We start from the raw sequence: 15102 nt of genomic DNA on the forward strand, positions 1-15102 counted from the left end.
GCAGGCGCTGGGAAGGGCAGGTGCAGGCTGCAGTGCAAATAGGTTTGCTGCGGGGCCGGGGAGAGAGGGCTGGTTCATTAAGGCTGATTTTATAATGACAGGCACTGGGGAAGAGAGGGAACTGGGTCACTGGTTTATTGTGACGGAGGATTTAGCGGCCCGGTAATTGCTCGGCAGTCGCTGTGTGTCAAACCCGGTGCCTGATCCCTGCCTTCCCCCCGCGCCGCCGCTCCTCGAGTGCTGCTGCCCCAATCCCGCCTCTCCCTGCTTTCTGGTGGGGAGGAAGATGATTTAGAGTGCTCTTAATTCCTCCCTGCCCGTGTTGGAGGAGGAAAAGAAAATCAAACCATTTGCAGTTAATTTCAGACAATGAGCGCGATTGTAAAGACACAAAGGGAATGTTTGATTTACTGTAATAATGTAATTATAGCCCTGGAGTATCAGAGTTAAGGGTGTTGCCATTCATGGGGCATAATCGGTTCTTTGGAGGAATTCTTTCCTCCTTTGCATTTGCTGAAGAGGAGGGGTTTGCAGAAGTGCCAGTTTACTTCTGCGGCGGCTGTTCGTCTATTTATCGGGGCTTCTGGTGTGGGTTCACAACGACCCATCTAGGGAGGAGCTGCCGCTGTCTTAGGCACAAACACGAAAGCTCCAGGAGAAGGGTTGGCTTTGTCTGAAGGCAGTGTGGAAGGCACCAGCTGCTAACAGATTCAAGTCTGGTTTACTGACTGCCCAGACAAGGCCGTTTCATTTTGGCTTATTTGGCTTCGGTGTCCAGTTAAAACACGCAGATGAAATAGTGGGGTGGCTTCAGCATTAGAAGTCACTATCTGAGTTATGAGTCAAAGCAGGTTCTGTCTGAATTGGTTCGGTTAGCACCAGTATTTTTCTTTTTTATTGGTTGGTTTTAAATGGTCACGATTGCAGGGAGAACATTTATCACTTAGAAAATGCACTGAATAAACCAATACTGTACATCACTTGCTGTTGACTATTTCAGTAGACTTAAGACGTGCTAGCCGGGCATGATATCCTAAAATACCTACTTTTAAATAAGCTTTTCTTTTCTTTACGTGTGATAATTAACCGTCGTTTTACTCTGATGGTTTCACTACACATATGCATAGCCAGCAGGATAGGGCAGTTCTAATTTTAATGTGAGAATTAAAATAATAAAGCTTTGTACGGGTTTGCGTATTCCAGGTGGAAGTAGACTGAAGAAAGTCAATATACAATTAATTTCCACTGCAAATACTATTGCATGGGGAGCCTATGGACTCTTGGAGGTCTGGTCCCTCCCCATCCTTCTTGCATGAATCCACTGTTCTTTTCACAGAAAGGAAGGGGGAAGGGGAGATGAAGCCATGGTGGAAACAGCTACTCAGGGACCTCTTCCCTGTGGTGGGGTTTGGATCAATGCCCTTGGGGAGGGCAGTAGTGCAGGACTCCCAGCAACAAGCCTGGATCTGCCGCTGCGGGAGTTTGACCCTGGCAGCTTTGGGAACTGCTTGCCCTGCGCAGGGTGCTGCGATGGCTGGTACCGGCTGGTGGGTGATTGCATGGAAAGTTTTGGATGGGGCAGCACAGGTTCACAGCTCTTAGGAGCAAACCTTTCAAAACAAAGCATCTAATGAGAATTAACTTTCTAGGGTGGGGGTGGAGCTGGCAGGGTTCTGACTATGTGCTCCACATGCAGTCATCCGGGGAGGATTGCTGCAAGTAGGAGAGTCCTTTTAGGCTGGTAATTTTTTCTAATGATTTTCTAAAGTAACAGAGTTGAGCTGCCCTTGGGACAGTTTGGCTAAAGATGAATGAAACCGCCACACATGGTGCAAGACCAGTTTAACTGGCCTTAGGATCAGAGGAGCTTCAGGTCCGGGGCAGATGAACTTGCCAAATCCTGGTGAGGTGGCAGGAGAGGTTCTCACCCCTCACTCGCCACTTTGTTCCTCTGGTAAAGCTGCCACCCCCGGGGAGCAGAGATGGAGCTGCGCCTTTGTCCCGGTCACTCCATTCCTTGGCGTTCCTATAGACGCACCTTGCAGGAGATGAGGCATCCGAGTCACTTGAGCATCCTTCGAAATAGTTAGTGGTGGTCCATGTAAGGTGTCAGGATTGGCCATTGGTGTGGGTGGAGAGGAAAAAGCAGGCAGTGCCACCTACTGATGGCTCGGTGGAGACAGCTTGCTGCTGCTAACAGATGTCCCCACAGCCCCAAGGAGCTCGGGGTGGAGTGGAGAAGGGCAGAGAGAGCAGACAGATGCGGTTTGGCGAGGAAAGAAGAATTACACAAAGTGCTTCTTTATTGCGAGACTGCTTCCCAAAAGGCCCAGATGTTATCCTGCACTTTTAAGAGTGAAGAAAGGATCTGTTAACAAGAGCTCCAGAGCTGCTGGAAGCGCGGGGCTGATACAATTGCAAACCAGCTCTAATCGTTCGTGTCACTGGAAGGCAAGCTGGATGGCTTGATGCTGGAGTTGCCAAATAACGGTTTTTTCTCATTGAATTGCATGGGATGGCGGAGGGTGTTCGACTTGCAAAGCTGCTGGCAGGAACAGCTTTCCAGCAGGCACGTGCCATCACGTAAGTTAACGGGGCTACGTCGTCCGTCCTTTTGAAAGCAGCATTCATAAAACTAATCCCAATAATTTGTTGAATGATTTCTGTGATTGCTTCTCAGTTTTATGTGCCATGTAAATCTTTCCAGAAGACTCTGGTTTGAATTTCTGCCTCCTTTATGGGAACTGATGACTTAAAACCTCATCCAGTTTCCTTCAGGCGAGCCCAGTACTGCTGTGCAGTGGCTTGGGGAGATCAGTGGTCACCACGGGACGCTGTGGGTATGATCAAGTTCTCCTTTGCTGCTTGCCTTTTTTCATAGGAGAGACAGTGAGTCAACAAGGTCACTCCACCCCATGAATATCCTGGCCTTGAAACTTGTTATGACCAAGGCGGAATTGCAGGGGAAGGCACATGGGGTTTTTAGAGCTTCTCTTTTCACTTTCCACTCCCCCCAGGTGTGGAGTAGGTAAACCTCTTCTCCTTGGTATCCAGTGATAGGACGCGTGGGAGTGGTTCAGAGCTGCGTCAGTGGAGGTTTAGACTGGACATTAGGAAGCTTTTCTTTATAGAGAGGGTGGTCAGACACTGGAACAGGCTTCCCAGAAAGGTGGTTCATGCCCCAAGCCTGTGAGCGTTTCAGAGGCATTTGAACAATGCCCTTAATAACATGCTGTAACTTTAGATCAACCCTGAAGTGGTCAGGCAGTTGGACTAGATGATCGTTGCAGGTTCCTTCCAACTGAATTTATTCTGTTCTGTATTCTGTTCTGTGTTCTATTCTGTGGCATCCTATCCTTGCAAGGGATGGTTGTGGCCCTTTTGTACACACTCTGTCTTCTCCCTGCAGCCATGCTTGGGAAGGGCTGTGGTGGGTAGCCAAGGAGGCAGGAGATGACCGCTGGAAGGGCACACCAGTGCTGGCAGAGTTCTGCTCCTCTGGCCCTCTGCTCATTGCACAGGACACAGAGAGCATTGGTGGGCTCAGGCGTGAGCCCCGGTTTGTGAAGTGTCTGTGCCAGATATACAAACTGTGGTTTTTAAAGATCTTTTTCCTGGATTTTTGTGCCAACACAGTCATCTGGTGGTTCAGATTGGTGCCTTGTAGCATCTAACTCCCTGTTGCAGTTTTTCATTACTGTGATGGCCATGAAAAACTTGACAAGAACTAGTTCTCACAGGCACTATGCTAATACTAATATTGACTCTAGACTAATTTTAAAGGAGTTGTTATTTTTTGTCACACTCAACTGAACCACTCAGTTTACGTAGTAGACACCAAATGTGGATGTTTTATATTCTTTTAGGCTAAATTTGGAACAACATAGTTTGGAAAGAGTTGCTTTTTTCTTGGCCCATGTAGCTGCAGGTTGACTCCAAGCTTATTTTAAAGCTCTCCATGATAAAATACACCATGATATGGCTCAGGTACCTAAGAAATAAGAATTATACAGATGAGTCTAACGAATCCAAGTCAAGCTTTTCCAAACATGCAATGCACGGAGTTTATTTGATAGTCTTGTAGTGCAAAATCACGTTATAATGAAGGGTTAATCTGACGGTGCGGTGGAACTGAATGCAGTCCTGTGGACGGAGGTCAGGGGAGCTTCTGGTCTGGCGGTTTACAAGATAATGAACTGTGTCTCCAGTGATATCAGCCCATTCCCACTGAAATCATGGTTGGATGAGTGATCTATTTGTCTTCACTGGAAGGCTTTACAAGAGTAGGCTACTTGTGTGACTAAATATTTGCAGGGTTGGGCCTTGAGCTTGTGCAGTGCAAATTCAAAGTGCTGTAAATGTTTTTAGTGGAAGAATTTTCCACTTCAGAGTGTACGGAAAGCAGGGAGAGCAAAAGGGAGATAATGTTAAGATTATAGCCAACATAATATGTGTCCTAACAGCAGGTATATATGGATGTATATACACACACACATATAAAATATACGGAGATATCTGTGGTCCTCTGTGGATATACTGATAGATATGGTTAGATATACATGTGTGTGTGTTTCTAAATAATAGGTTCCAATTTTTCTATTAATGAACTTCCATGTTTAGTAACAGTGCCAGGTATGAGATTCTTGTGCCTTCTAGCTCTTCTGGAGTTTAAGTGCTAATCGTGATAATGCATTTATAAATAAAAGCCTAGGCAGAACTGTGAATTTAGAGCTTCATATTCAAATTACCCACTGCTTGCTGTCGGTTCCAATATCCGTCAGCAGAGGAAATCCTGCCCTACAGCTTTCAGCACATGGTTTTGGTCCTGTTCTTGAAAGGTTCTGCGTGGAGCTGGGGATGCCCTGTATGGAAGTCTTCCATTAAAGCTCAGCACTTGGCAGGGCTTGATTGCTAGACTTGAAAGAGGAGAATCGATTCACTTCTCATGCATCATCCCTATATATCCTGTAGCAGGGAGGCTAGGCCTTTCAGGGACCCCATCCTTTTTCCAGGGAGATACATCTTAACAGGTTTGCAGATGCTGAGTAGGTATGGCAATATATAAGAATATTTTAATATATACTTACATATATGTAAACTTATTCAAATATAGATACAAATTCTATGTGTATATATTATATCTAGATATATAATATATAGAAGCACATACACATATATATATAAATGCATACTTATACACGTTTGTTTGTATATATGTACAAACTGCCTTTGGTGAAAGGAAATATTTAAAACCTGAGGGGTGTCTAGATTTTAGAGTGATGTAAACATCTCAGATCACATACTGGTAAATTGTAGCTGCATCAGGCAGTGCTGTATGTTCCTGCTCTCGCAGGGGCTGTCTCAGTGCTCCAGGAAAGAAAGGTGAATCCAAGGATTGGTTGCATAAAGGCATGCTACATTCAGTTTGATAGCAATAAAGTTGCCAGGACTTCTAAAATATGCTGTTCTGGCTTCTCAAACAAATGGCTCAACAAGTGGCCACCAGTGTCAGTGAGTTTTTTATTTCCCCATGGCACCAAGTCACTACAAAATACAATCTCAGCACAACCAGTTTTCATTAGGTAACCCTGTGTCCATGTATTTTGGAAATTAAAGGCTGCGGCAAGTGTTGACTACTGTTGCTCTTCATAATAGTGAGATTTATTTTTTTTTTTAATTGCAGTTTTCTAATGTGGGCAGCAGTTAGGCTGTACTGTGGTGACTTTGGGCAAGTCCAAATTAAAAGAGAAGAGAATTAGGTTTCTAGAAATCAATTCTGGGGTACTGCAGTTGAGCCTGTCACTTATATTATAGCTGGTAATAGTGTTCTCGCTTGTTCCCAGATTCATGGAAATCTCATCTTCATTAATGAAAAAAGGGTGAATTGTCCAGTTTTTGTGGTTGTAAAGAAAATCTAAAGATTGTGAACGTTAAGGGCTAAAAACTAGTGAGAAAAAGATTCACAGCGTGTTGTAATTTTTAGGGAAACCGCATGATCTGTACGGGAGGAATTCTGCCCTCCAGTAGCCAGGGCGGCATTTCTGCTGCAGCCCGGCAGCGGGGCAGAGTCGAGCCAGCGGAGCCCCAGTTGGGAATGGTGGCCGGTCCTACCGTTCCTGACTGAGCAGCCTCGATAAATGAAATGTAACACTGTCAGAGGTTCTGGCTTGACATTTACTTTCCTGAAAATCCATCTAGGGTGCCTATGCGAACATGGGAGCGCCCGTTGTTTGCACAGACTTACCCTGCTGATGACAGCTTAATAAGCTCCTTTATTTTGTGTCTTTATTCAGTAAGCTTGTCAGCTTTTGTGTAGGGGCTGACCTCTGCTGTCGCCCTCCCCTGCCACCCCAGCCCCTCTGAAAGGGGCACCTCTGTCCCCACAATTTGCAGTAAAAGGGCATTGTAATGGGAGGTGAACTGCCCGGCTGCTGGGACGGGAGCTCCTACAGTCCAAGAATCTTCTTGGGGGCTGATCCTGTGTGCCCAGCATGCCCGAGAGCTGCTGAGCTCAGGGAGAGTTTTGGGTGCCTAACAACTATTGCAGGACCCAGCCTTTATGACTGAGAAAATCCAAACAGTGAGGGAAGGATTCGGTAAACAGGGCTGCTGGAAACGAATTACGGCGCACGATGTGAGAACAGGTCAACATTTCGTATCTGGCATACGTTCTCCTAAACAGACAGAAAGGCATCCCGATATTGTGACTGTTTGCTATTAGATTCTACACAAGAATACATTGGGGTGGCGTTTAAATGCAGCGACTGGAGATAGCAAAAAGATGTGGGATTGTATTTCTTTCCATTCGTTTAATTGGAACCATGCTGAAAAGGCGTATGAAAACCATCATTCTTGAATATATCTGAAGTGTAGCTTTGTGACGCTGAGAATGATGTCCAACCTAATAGAATTTCAGATAGAGGAGATATTTTGGCTCATCTTTTGCCTCCAGATATATTCAGTTTCCCCGTGTGGTTATTTTTCTTGTTAATGTATGCATCCAGCTATCTGCTCCTTACTTCACTGTCTGGGAATACAAAACATTTTGTCTCATTTCAGACCTTAAAATGGATTGGACAAAAACAAAAAGGAAGGGGAAAAAAAAAAGTATTTTGGGTAGTACCTCTGTACTTGTTTCTGCGTCTTAATAAGATGGCTTCTTAAACGAAAGGCCTAAGAATTACTGCCTTGGAATATTTTGCATCTATATATATTCTGTATTTTGTAACATCTGTGTGCTGGGTGGTGGTTCATCAGCAGGGGATGAATGTAACCTTTTTAGATGCTTAACTGGCTGTTGGGACATGCCCAGTTTGTAATCATGGTAATTGCACATACAAATATGGCCATGTAATTACATGTGCATTTTTGCATTTAGTTTCAGGAGTTCATTTAGGAAAGTATAAATGCAGCCCAATAAATCCTTTATATAGCAGACTTCTGTGCTTTTATAACTCTATATAATTATGTAATAACGCTGCATCTGGAGAGGTTTCATTTAAGTAAAAGCAGTAAGGAGCTCAGGTTAGATTATGTATTTTTTGAGTTAGACCTATACTAACTTGCTCAGTACTGTGTTTTTTAGCTTGTAAGATTAAGTATAGCAGTACTCGTGCAAGAAAATTTTCCTGTGCGAGTAAAAAGCAATTTAGTATAAAACCAAAACTGAATCAGGTAATTTAAGCTTCCACAATGACTGGAGCAATTAAATGAGCATTAATATGGTAAAATACACACTGAATGCTCAGATACTCGGGCAGTGAAGACTTTTGCCAAGGTACAAATTGAATACTAAAATGAAAGAATTACTTTTGAGCAAAGTTCAGCGCTCTGAGAACAATTCTAAATCATTATTATTACTATTGGCATTCATGGATTGGGGTAAAATAGGTACTGTAATTAATTTCTACTTGTGAGTTCATACGCACACAAATAGCTACTAAGACTAATTTCTCAATAATTTGTGTGTACAGATATGCATGTATTATGTTTTTATAATCAAATGAATGTGTAATTGCTGATGGTCTTCCGTATTTCTGTTCCTGGAGTGGTTTTCACAAGCAGTGAGAACGCCCAATGGAGACTCTTACCTTTTTTGTATTCAGAGTTACTGTGACCCAACAGTTACTGCGATACTGCCATTCCCCAGTCTGTATTGCTCGCTGATTTCCCTTATGGCTTTTTCCCTAAGGGGAAGTATTACTGTGCTAAAGACAAGCACTGAACTCTGCAGATGACACAGAAGCAGATGTTAGCTTTTGACAGGAGAAGTAGGGCTTTGCAAACCTACCGAGTTTCATCCTGCCTTCTTAGTCTGCCCCCACACAAGGCGGGTATGAAATACCTGTTAAGAACTGCAGAATCCAGCTCGTCTTTAAGAAAAGACATATTTAAATATTAAATGAATTAAATATTTTCATCTAATTTCATTTTTTGCTAGTTTAGAAGGCTTAAACAGAATTGTGCTGACATGATCCACTAAGATAGTTTGCAGCACACGAAGATTTAACTCCTGTCAATAAGCTGCACAGCAGTGGAGGCACAGACGCTAAAGATCAAACCCAAGTCCGGTGTGAATGGCTCTAGAATAAGAAATTATTGCTGTTTCAATCCTTGTCATGGTTGTGGCAGTAAAGAGAATGATCCCTTTCCCTATTTCAAACGTTCATATCGTCATGTCTCACAAATTCTCTGTTGTGCATCGATGCCAAAATGTTCGGCATGTTTTAAAATAAAATCTTCTAGCTCTTTTTTTGTTTAGGTTAGTGTCCGTGTTTAAGCGGCTGTTTTGAAATACAGTGCCATTTTTACACCAACAAGAAAAATTGTTTACTTCTTTTACATTTTTTGGCACCCTTTTTTCCTTTAAGTGTAGACAGCTACGGTCAGAGCTAGCAGTCGGGTTCATAACAAATCCCGTATTTGCTGACTTTAGCCTGGTCTTTGCTTTTCTTTCCTGGGAGGGTCACAAGGCATAAGAATGTGCTTGGTACTGGGATCAGCTCGCAGGGGTTGTGTTCAGCCTCACCCCACTCCTTCCAGCGATGATGGCACTCACTACTCCGGGGCTCTGCTTTCCTGGAGAATTAGGATTTGTCCCGTTCTACTCTGCGTGAGCCTGGGCTGTATCCGAGTCCCCTTGGCTCAGGGGAGACCCTTGTCATCTTCCCAGGGCTTTTTAAACTAAAGAGAGGTTTGAAAAGTCAGATTACTCAGGGCAAGGCAGTAGAGGAATAGCAGCATTTTTTTAAGCTGCGTTTTCACGCAGACCCTTTTTACTGTATGGTTTATTTGACCTGGGTGGGGGGGCGGAGGGCGGGCAGAGATTACGTTTAGTTTTATTTCATGTGCATGCTGTTCTGGCTGGAAAGTTGCAATCGGATCCTTATCAGGCACATTTAACTGCCTCTCTGCCAGGGCTTGGCAGGGAGTTTGTAAAAGCCTGTCCCCCAGCCCTGTCAGACATTGTCCCACTCCATATAAAGCAAGACGTCTCTTCTCCACAATCTTTAAATATTCCTCTCGTGCAATTATTTGTGCAAGTGGAAATCAGTCATTCAAATGTCCTTGGAAAGCAAATACAAGAAGGAGTTGGAGCGTAGCTGAAATTGCCATTTAAATGCTTTTAAACTGCAGAAGCTACATGAAGATCATGTTTTGGAGTATTTGCCCTTCCTTAATGATACTGCACGCAAAAGTCCATCAAGTATAGCGAGAGGCAATTTCTGGCTGGGAAAAGATAAGTTTTGGCATTTCAATTGCTTTTCAAGCTATTGTGTCATTGAAATACACATTGCTACTCAAAGCACAAACAGCAGTCCTACTGGAAATGTCATTAAAAGTTATTTTGTGATGTCTTTTAAGCAGCAAATCAGTCTTACTTAGGCTAAACTAATTTTCCTCAAACAGAATTCTGTTTGTGCATTCATGGATATTTTAATTTTTTTTTTTCTTCAACATTTCACCGAGAAGAGATCCTGTACAGAGAGAGAGGTATGCAGGGGTTACTTCGCTGGCCTTGTGCTTTATGACGCCCAGAGGAGAAGCTGCTAGCTAATTTGGGAGTTTCAAGGGAGTGTTCCTCAAATGAGAGGGCACAAAAGCTACTGGGGGGCAACTTCGAGGCAATACAATGTGTAGAGCTTAGAGCCTTGTAAGAAATGCTTACTTTGCACCTCATCCACAGAGAAAAGTAAAAACATGCTGAGGTACATTACACTGATATTGCCTGGTTGTGATTTTTTCCAGCTCTACGGCTATTGCTACCAAGATAGCAATGACATCCCAGACACGCTGACGACCATCACTGAACTAGGCTCGCCTTTAGAGATGATTCAGCTTTTGCAGACTTCCTGGGAAGACAGATTTCGAGTGAGTAACAACTGTTTTAAAAGGGCTTTTAAGAGAGCGATGAATAGAAAATGACATCAAGCATGAAGCAGGGGCTATGTACTGTGCAGTGCAATTCACGTTTATTAACTCTTTGCTTTACATATGATTACGTACTGGTTTGGAAACAACTTGTAGCACTCCCTCTCTGCAGCGTTTAAGATGTTGTGCTATTTTGTCTGTTGATGTTATCTGATTGTAGCTGGTTACATGCTTTTTGCACAATGCCTTCAAACATTTCTTACTTGTTAAAGCTCGAGGCCCAGGATTTTTGGCGTTGAACACCGTGCTTTGCAATGGCGATTTAAACAATAAAAGGATGTTACATTTCTCTCCTGATCCTTATCATAGGTTGATTTTATAATTGTTTTCTACTGCTTCCTGCTCTGTTCATCTCTTACTGGGGGAAAAGTGAAATAAATGTACACAAATCTCAAACGTGGGCTGTCCACTGCGTTGGCAATTTACCAGGACCACGAAGGTCGCACTTAATTTGTCCAAAATGAAGCCAGACTGCAGCAATGCTTTGATCAAGACAGTGCTGTCTCGCTCAGTGTATATTGGGATGTGTCGCTGGCTGAGGTTAACTCCCTAAGACGTGGCAGGGCAGCGGCAGTCTTCATCTAAAACGCTTTGGGTTGCATGGCTACCTCTGCACCAGAAAATTAAAAGTGTGTTTGGCTGATGTGGGAGATGAACCAGCAAGGTGCAGGCAGTGCAGTTCTGTACAGTGGACTGCTTGCACTTTCTGAAAGTGGAAGCCTGCAGGCAGATGCCCGTCAGGAAAGGTCCCTTGGCCGTGCCAAGGATCGCATCTAGGGACTGTGACAGACAGCACCTTCGTCCTGGTCAGACCTGGGCCAGACCCCCTGCTAGCGAGTGTGTGTGTGGGATTAAGTGTCTGTGCCCAGAAATGTTCTCTGGCAGAGTTTATTTTACTAAAATAGATGGAGCAAGTGTGTTCCCTGCACTAAGCTTCAGCTCCCTTTTCCTGAAAGAAGTATGGTCTTCATAAGCAGTAGAGGTACTCGCCACGGCTCCCGAAATACAGGACATGTCTTCTGCACATCTCATCCAGGGGATGCAAATAACAGACTGTGATGGCAGCTATGTACAAACTAAAGGACCAAGAGATATGTTAGATTACGTGGAATGAACAGGAAGGTTTCCTCCCAGCATGGATATTTCCAAGCGAGCAGTTGCAAAGGGAGATGAAGGAGAATTAGATGAAGGTGCTAAGCTGATTCACAGAGGTGGAATTACAGATGAAACATTCCTGTGACCGCTGTAACGATGCCTTAGGTAACATCATGCTCATTAGCTTGTCTAGGATGCAACTGCCACAGAGAAGGAGGAAATAAAACCATGTCTTCTTGATTCATGAGACTTGTTTGTGGTCCAGTCCTGGAAACGGCTGCATAAATATTTGACCTTACTGCTACAAATGCTTTCCTTGTGCTGAAGGACGTGGCAGTAAGCTTGCTCGCTAGATCTAAACGCAGGGGTGCGTGGTGCAGAGCAAAGCCTTCATCTGTGTGCCTAAAGCTTGTGATACAGGGGCATTTGCAGTGCCAGCCTGGCAGCAGGTATGCCGGGCAGCAGCCCGTCGGGGCTCAGCCTGGTCACAGGTTGCCAGTGCAGGAGCAGGGCAGTAATTTCAGATGACAGCCTGTGTTTTTATTCAAGCTAAATTCCGGGTTGAGGCAATTGAAGATACGTGTTTTATAGGTTAGTTAGAGCTGGATATGCCTTTGTATATAAAAAGTAGCCCCTAGTAATAATTAGATCTTGCGTGTGGCAGGATAGCATACACATGAATCCTGTGTCCTTCCAGAGGGAGGAAAGGGTGGGTGCTCAACTGTGGCATCCCATAACCAGGCCTGTGTTCATCTACACCTACAGGCATGTCCATGTGAACTGTGGTATCCTGTAAGATAAAAATGTTGTAGCCTGGTGATTCTAGATGCGTGAGGTAGTCCTCATGTCCCACAGGTGAAAGGTCTGTGAGGGACAACTTCGGGCAGGCTCAGCTGTCTTACGAAGGATGGCTTTAGGTGCTCCCTCCCCTGAGGATGCTGTTTATGCCCCGAGACTGAATTTGGATTTGACTGCTTCAATGCACGTGGCCTTAACAGTGTATTTTAACAGAAACCAAAGATTATATAGAAACAATAAAAAGCTTGCTAGACTGAATAAGACCTGTTATTAATTTAACACATAGAATAAAAATTCCAGTATTTAACTGCATTCATATTAATGCTACGTTTGCATTAATATGTTACATAGTGGACTCTAAAGGTATGCATGAATTGAAAACAGTACTTTGGTAAAGGGGGCCAAGTTCAATGTTCATAGAGTTTGCTGTCTAGTAGTAGTTACTCGGGTTTCTAACGTGCAATTGGAAAGTGCAGCATCAGCAGAGAGCTCCCACCCCAGCCTCAAAGTGGCACATGAGTAGACGGCACAGTGGTGGCACCAAGGCAGATGGATGTATAATGCTTACCCTGAGGCACGGGGAAGAGTTACAGAGGAGCTGTGGAGCTCCTCTTTCTGGGAATTTGCTTCCTTCTCTCCTGGAAAAAGGCAAACATAAGAGGAACCAGTGGAAAAAATACAGACACCGTCTGCAGCTGGAGCTCCAGGCGTGGGCACAGAGTGGTCCAGCCAAAATTTCCAGACCTGGGGTTTGTAAAAGAGCAGAATCAGGCTGCGTGGTCAAGGCCTGTGCGTAATGTGTTATTAAAGCTTAATGCTTTTATTTCTGTTAAAAGTAAGAAGAGCAACAATGAGCCCTGCTTCAAGAATAGTGTGGGAAAGCACTGGTAAAGCAGCTTATTTTTATTTCAAGTCCCTAAGGGTTTTACAATCAACTATGTTAATCCTATGAAAAATACCTTGGTTACAACATTCAGTTTTGAGGATAAGTTATAATGCTTATATAAAGTCATATATTTACGAATATATCTTCAGCTAAAGTGGTTTCATTTATATGCTTTGTACTGAGAAAATAACTCAAGGTACCCGTGTTTTTGCATTTCAGATATGTCTCAGCTTAGTTAGGCTTCTCCATTATTTGGCTCACTCTCCTCTCGGCTCCGTCACATTATTGGATTTTCGCCCTCGGCAGTTCGTGATCGTGGATGGGGAGCTTAAGGTGACAGATCTGGACGACGCCAGCATCGAGGAGAGCTCTTGCACCAGTAACAGCGACTGTTTCATGGAATTCCCCGCGAGGAACTTCACCCTGCCCTGTTCGGTTGAGGGACGGTGTCAGAATATGAACGAAAAGAGGAATCTCTACAACGCCTACAGGTATGTGATTGGATAAGGTAACAGAGAAGTGAAGGTGGGCAGAAAGTCTCCAGCATCCTTTATAGTTATCGTCATGTATGTATTGTCTCAGAACATTACCCAAGAGTAAGTGAAACCATGAATGGTTTAATTTGTGAAAATACGTAGCATTTATAACTTTGGAAATGTTTTGCATACTTTGAGTGTGATTCACCGCTTTTAGTCTAATTTTACGTTGGTTTCATTCCACTGAGCTCTTCACACAAGTGGAGATTTCCATAGGAGTGACACAGAGGTGCCTGTGGAGGTGGGGGCCCGTTGGCTCTGTGGTGAGACAATTCCGCCAGCTCTTCAGTGGGCGTTAAGAGGGGTCATCATGCATTCTCCCCCACCGACTGAGGAATGGGGTGGCTCTCGTCCTCAGCCCCCTGCCTCACTGGATCCTGTCTCGTGGGACGATAACAGTGCAGGTGCAGCCACAGGGCCACAAAGAGCACCCTCGGTTGCTGACGGTCTGGGGCGAAATACCAAACCTTTGAAAACAAGGGGTGTTCCCTTTGGGCCTCCCCTCCCCTCCCAGCCCCTGGTCTCTATGTGGGCAGGCGCTAGGGGACTGGCTCCCAGTGCTGCTCCTGCTTTGTGGCAGATCCATGCCTGTGACGGGGGACATGGAGGTGAGCGGCCACACCAGACCAGTCAGCCACCCTGAAGAAAGCATTCAGCCGATCCATCATCCATCTTCCAAATTTGATTTTAAAGGTTTCTCTGGATTTACAGTGGAGTCCTCCTGGGCAACTGCTTTGTGTTTATGGTCTCGGCTCTTCCCTGTTGGCCATCGGTCTCCTCATAGGGCTGGGTTGGGATGCTAGGGGAGCCATGCCGCTGCTTTCCGGGAAGCCAATACCCGATGCTCAGTGCCGCACCCTTCCTGCCACCCCGCCTTGTCTGATCCAGATTTGAGGATCTCGAAGTGATGCCATAATGGTGTGCTCATTTCTTAGGCTTGCCTCACAAGTATCATGCCATTCACTGCCTGCCAGACCACAGCGAGGAGAGGCTGCTCCAAAGAGACTCTTCTGCTTCGGTCCCAAGGCGCTCGCCAGCATGTGTGTTGCATTAGCTGACCACACTGAAATGGGCTGCACCACATGACAGCCATCTGCAGTTGTGCAGTGCACTTTTTAGTGTGTCCTGCAAAATTTTCCATTTCCATTTGCTTGGCTTAAAGATCCTGCTTAGCTGGCTAGCTTTTGGTTAAGCCTGTTTTACTAGTCTGGCTAAGAAACCTTTCATAGGAACCCGTCTATCTGGGTCGTAAGAGGGGATGTGTCCGTGGCGTGAGGGGCTTGCGGCAGGTTGCTGGTATCGCTGGAGGAAGCACTCTTTCTGTTACAGTTCCTCACACTGCCTTTGAAGCCCCTG

At 44.7% G+C, this 15102-nt stretch overlaps 1 protein-coding gene across 1 annotated transcript in view; it reads left to right on the forward strand.

Moving 5' to 3' along the window:
- The first annotated feature begins 1364 nt into the window (after positions 1-1364).
- LOC104508077 (protein kinase domain-containing protein, cytoplasmic-like) overlaps positions 1365-15102 on the forward strand; it is a 29899-nt gene continuing 16161 nt past the window's right edge. The window contains exons 1-3 of the mRNA XM_010149568.1: positions 1365-1547; positions 10249-10371; positions 13430-13701. Coding sequence (XP_010147870.1) covers positions 1365-1547; positions 10249-10371; positions 13430-13701 — 578 coding nt within the window. The remainder of the gene's footprint in view (positions 1548-10248; positions 10372-13429; positions 13702-15102) is intronic.

The sequence above is a fragment of the Eurypyga helias genome, unplaced genomic scaffold (assembly GCF_000690775.1).
Source record: "Eurypyga helias isolate BGI_N326 unplaced genomic scaffold, ASM69077v1 scaffold42553, whole genome shotgun sequence".
In the NCBI taxonomy this organism is placed as follows: Eukaryota; Metazoa; Chordata; class Aves; order Eurypygiformes; family Eurypygidae; genus Eurypyga; species Eurypyga helias.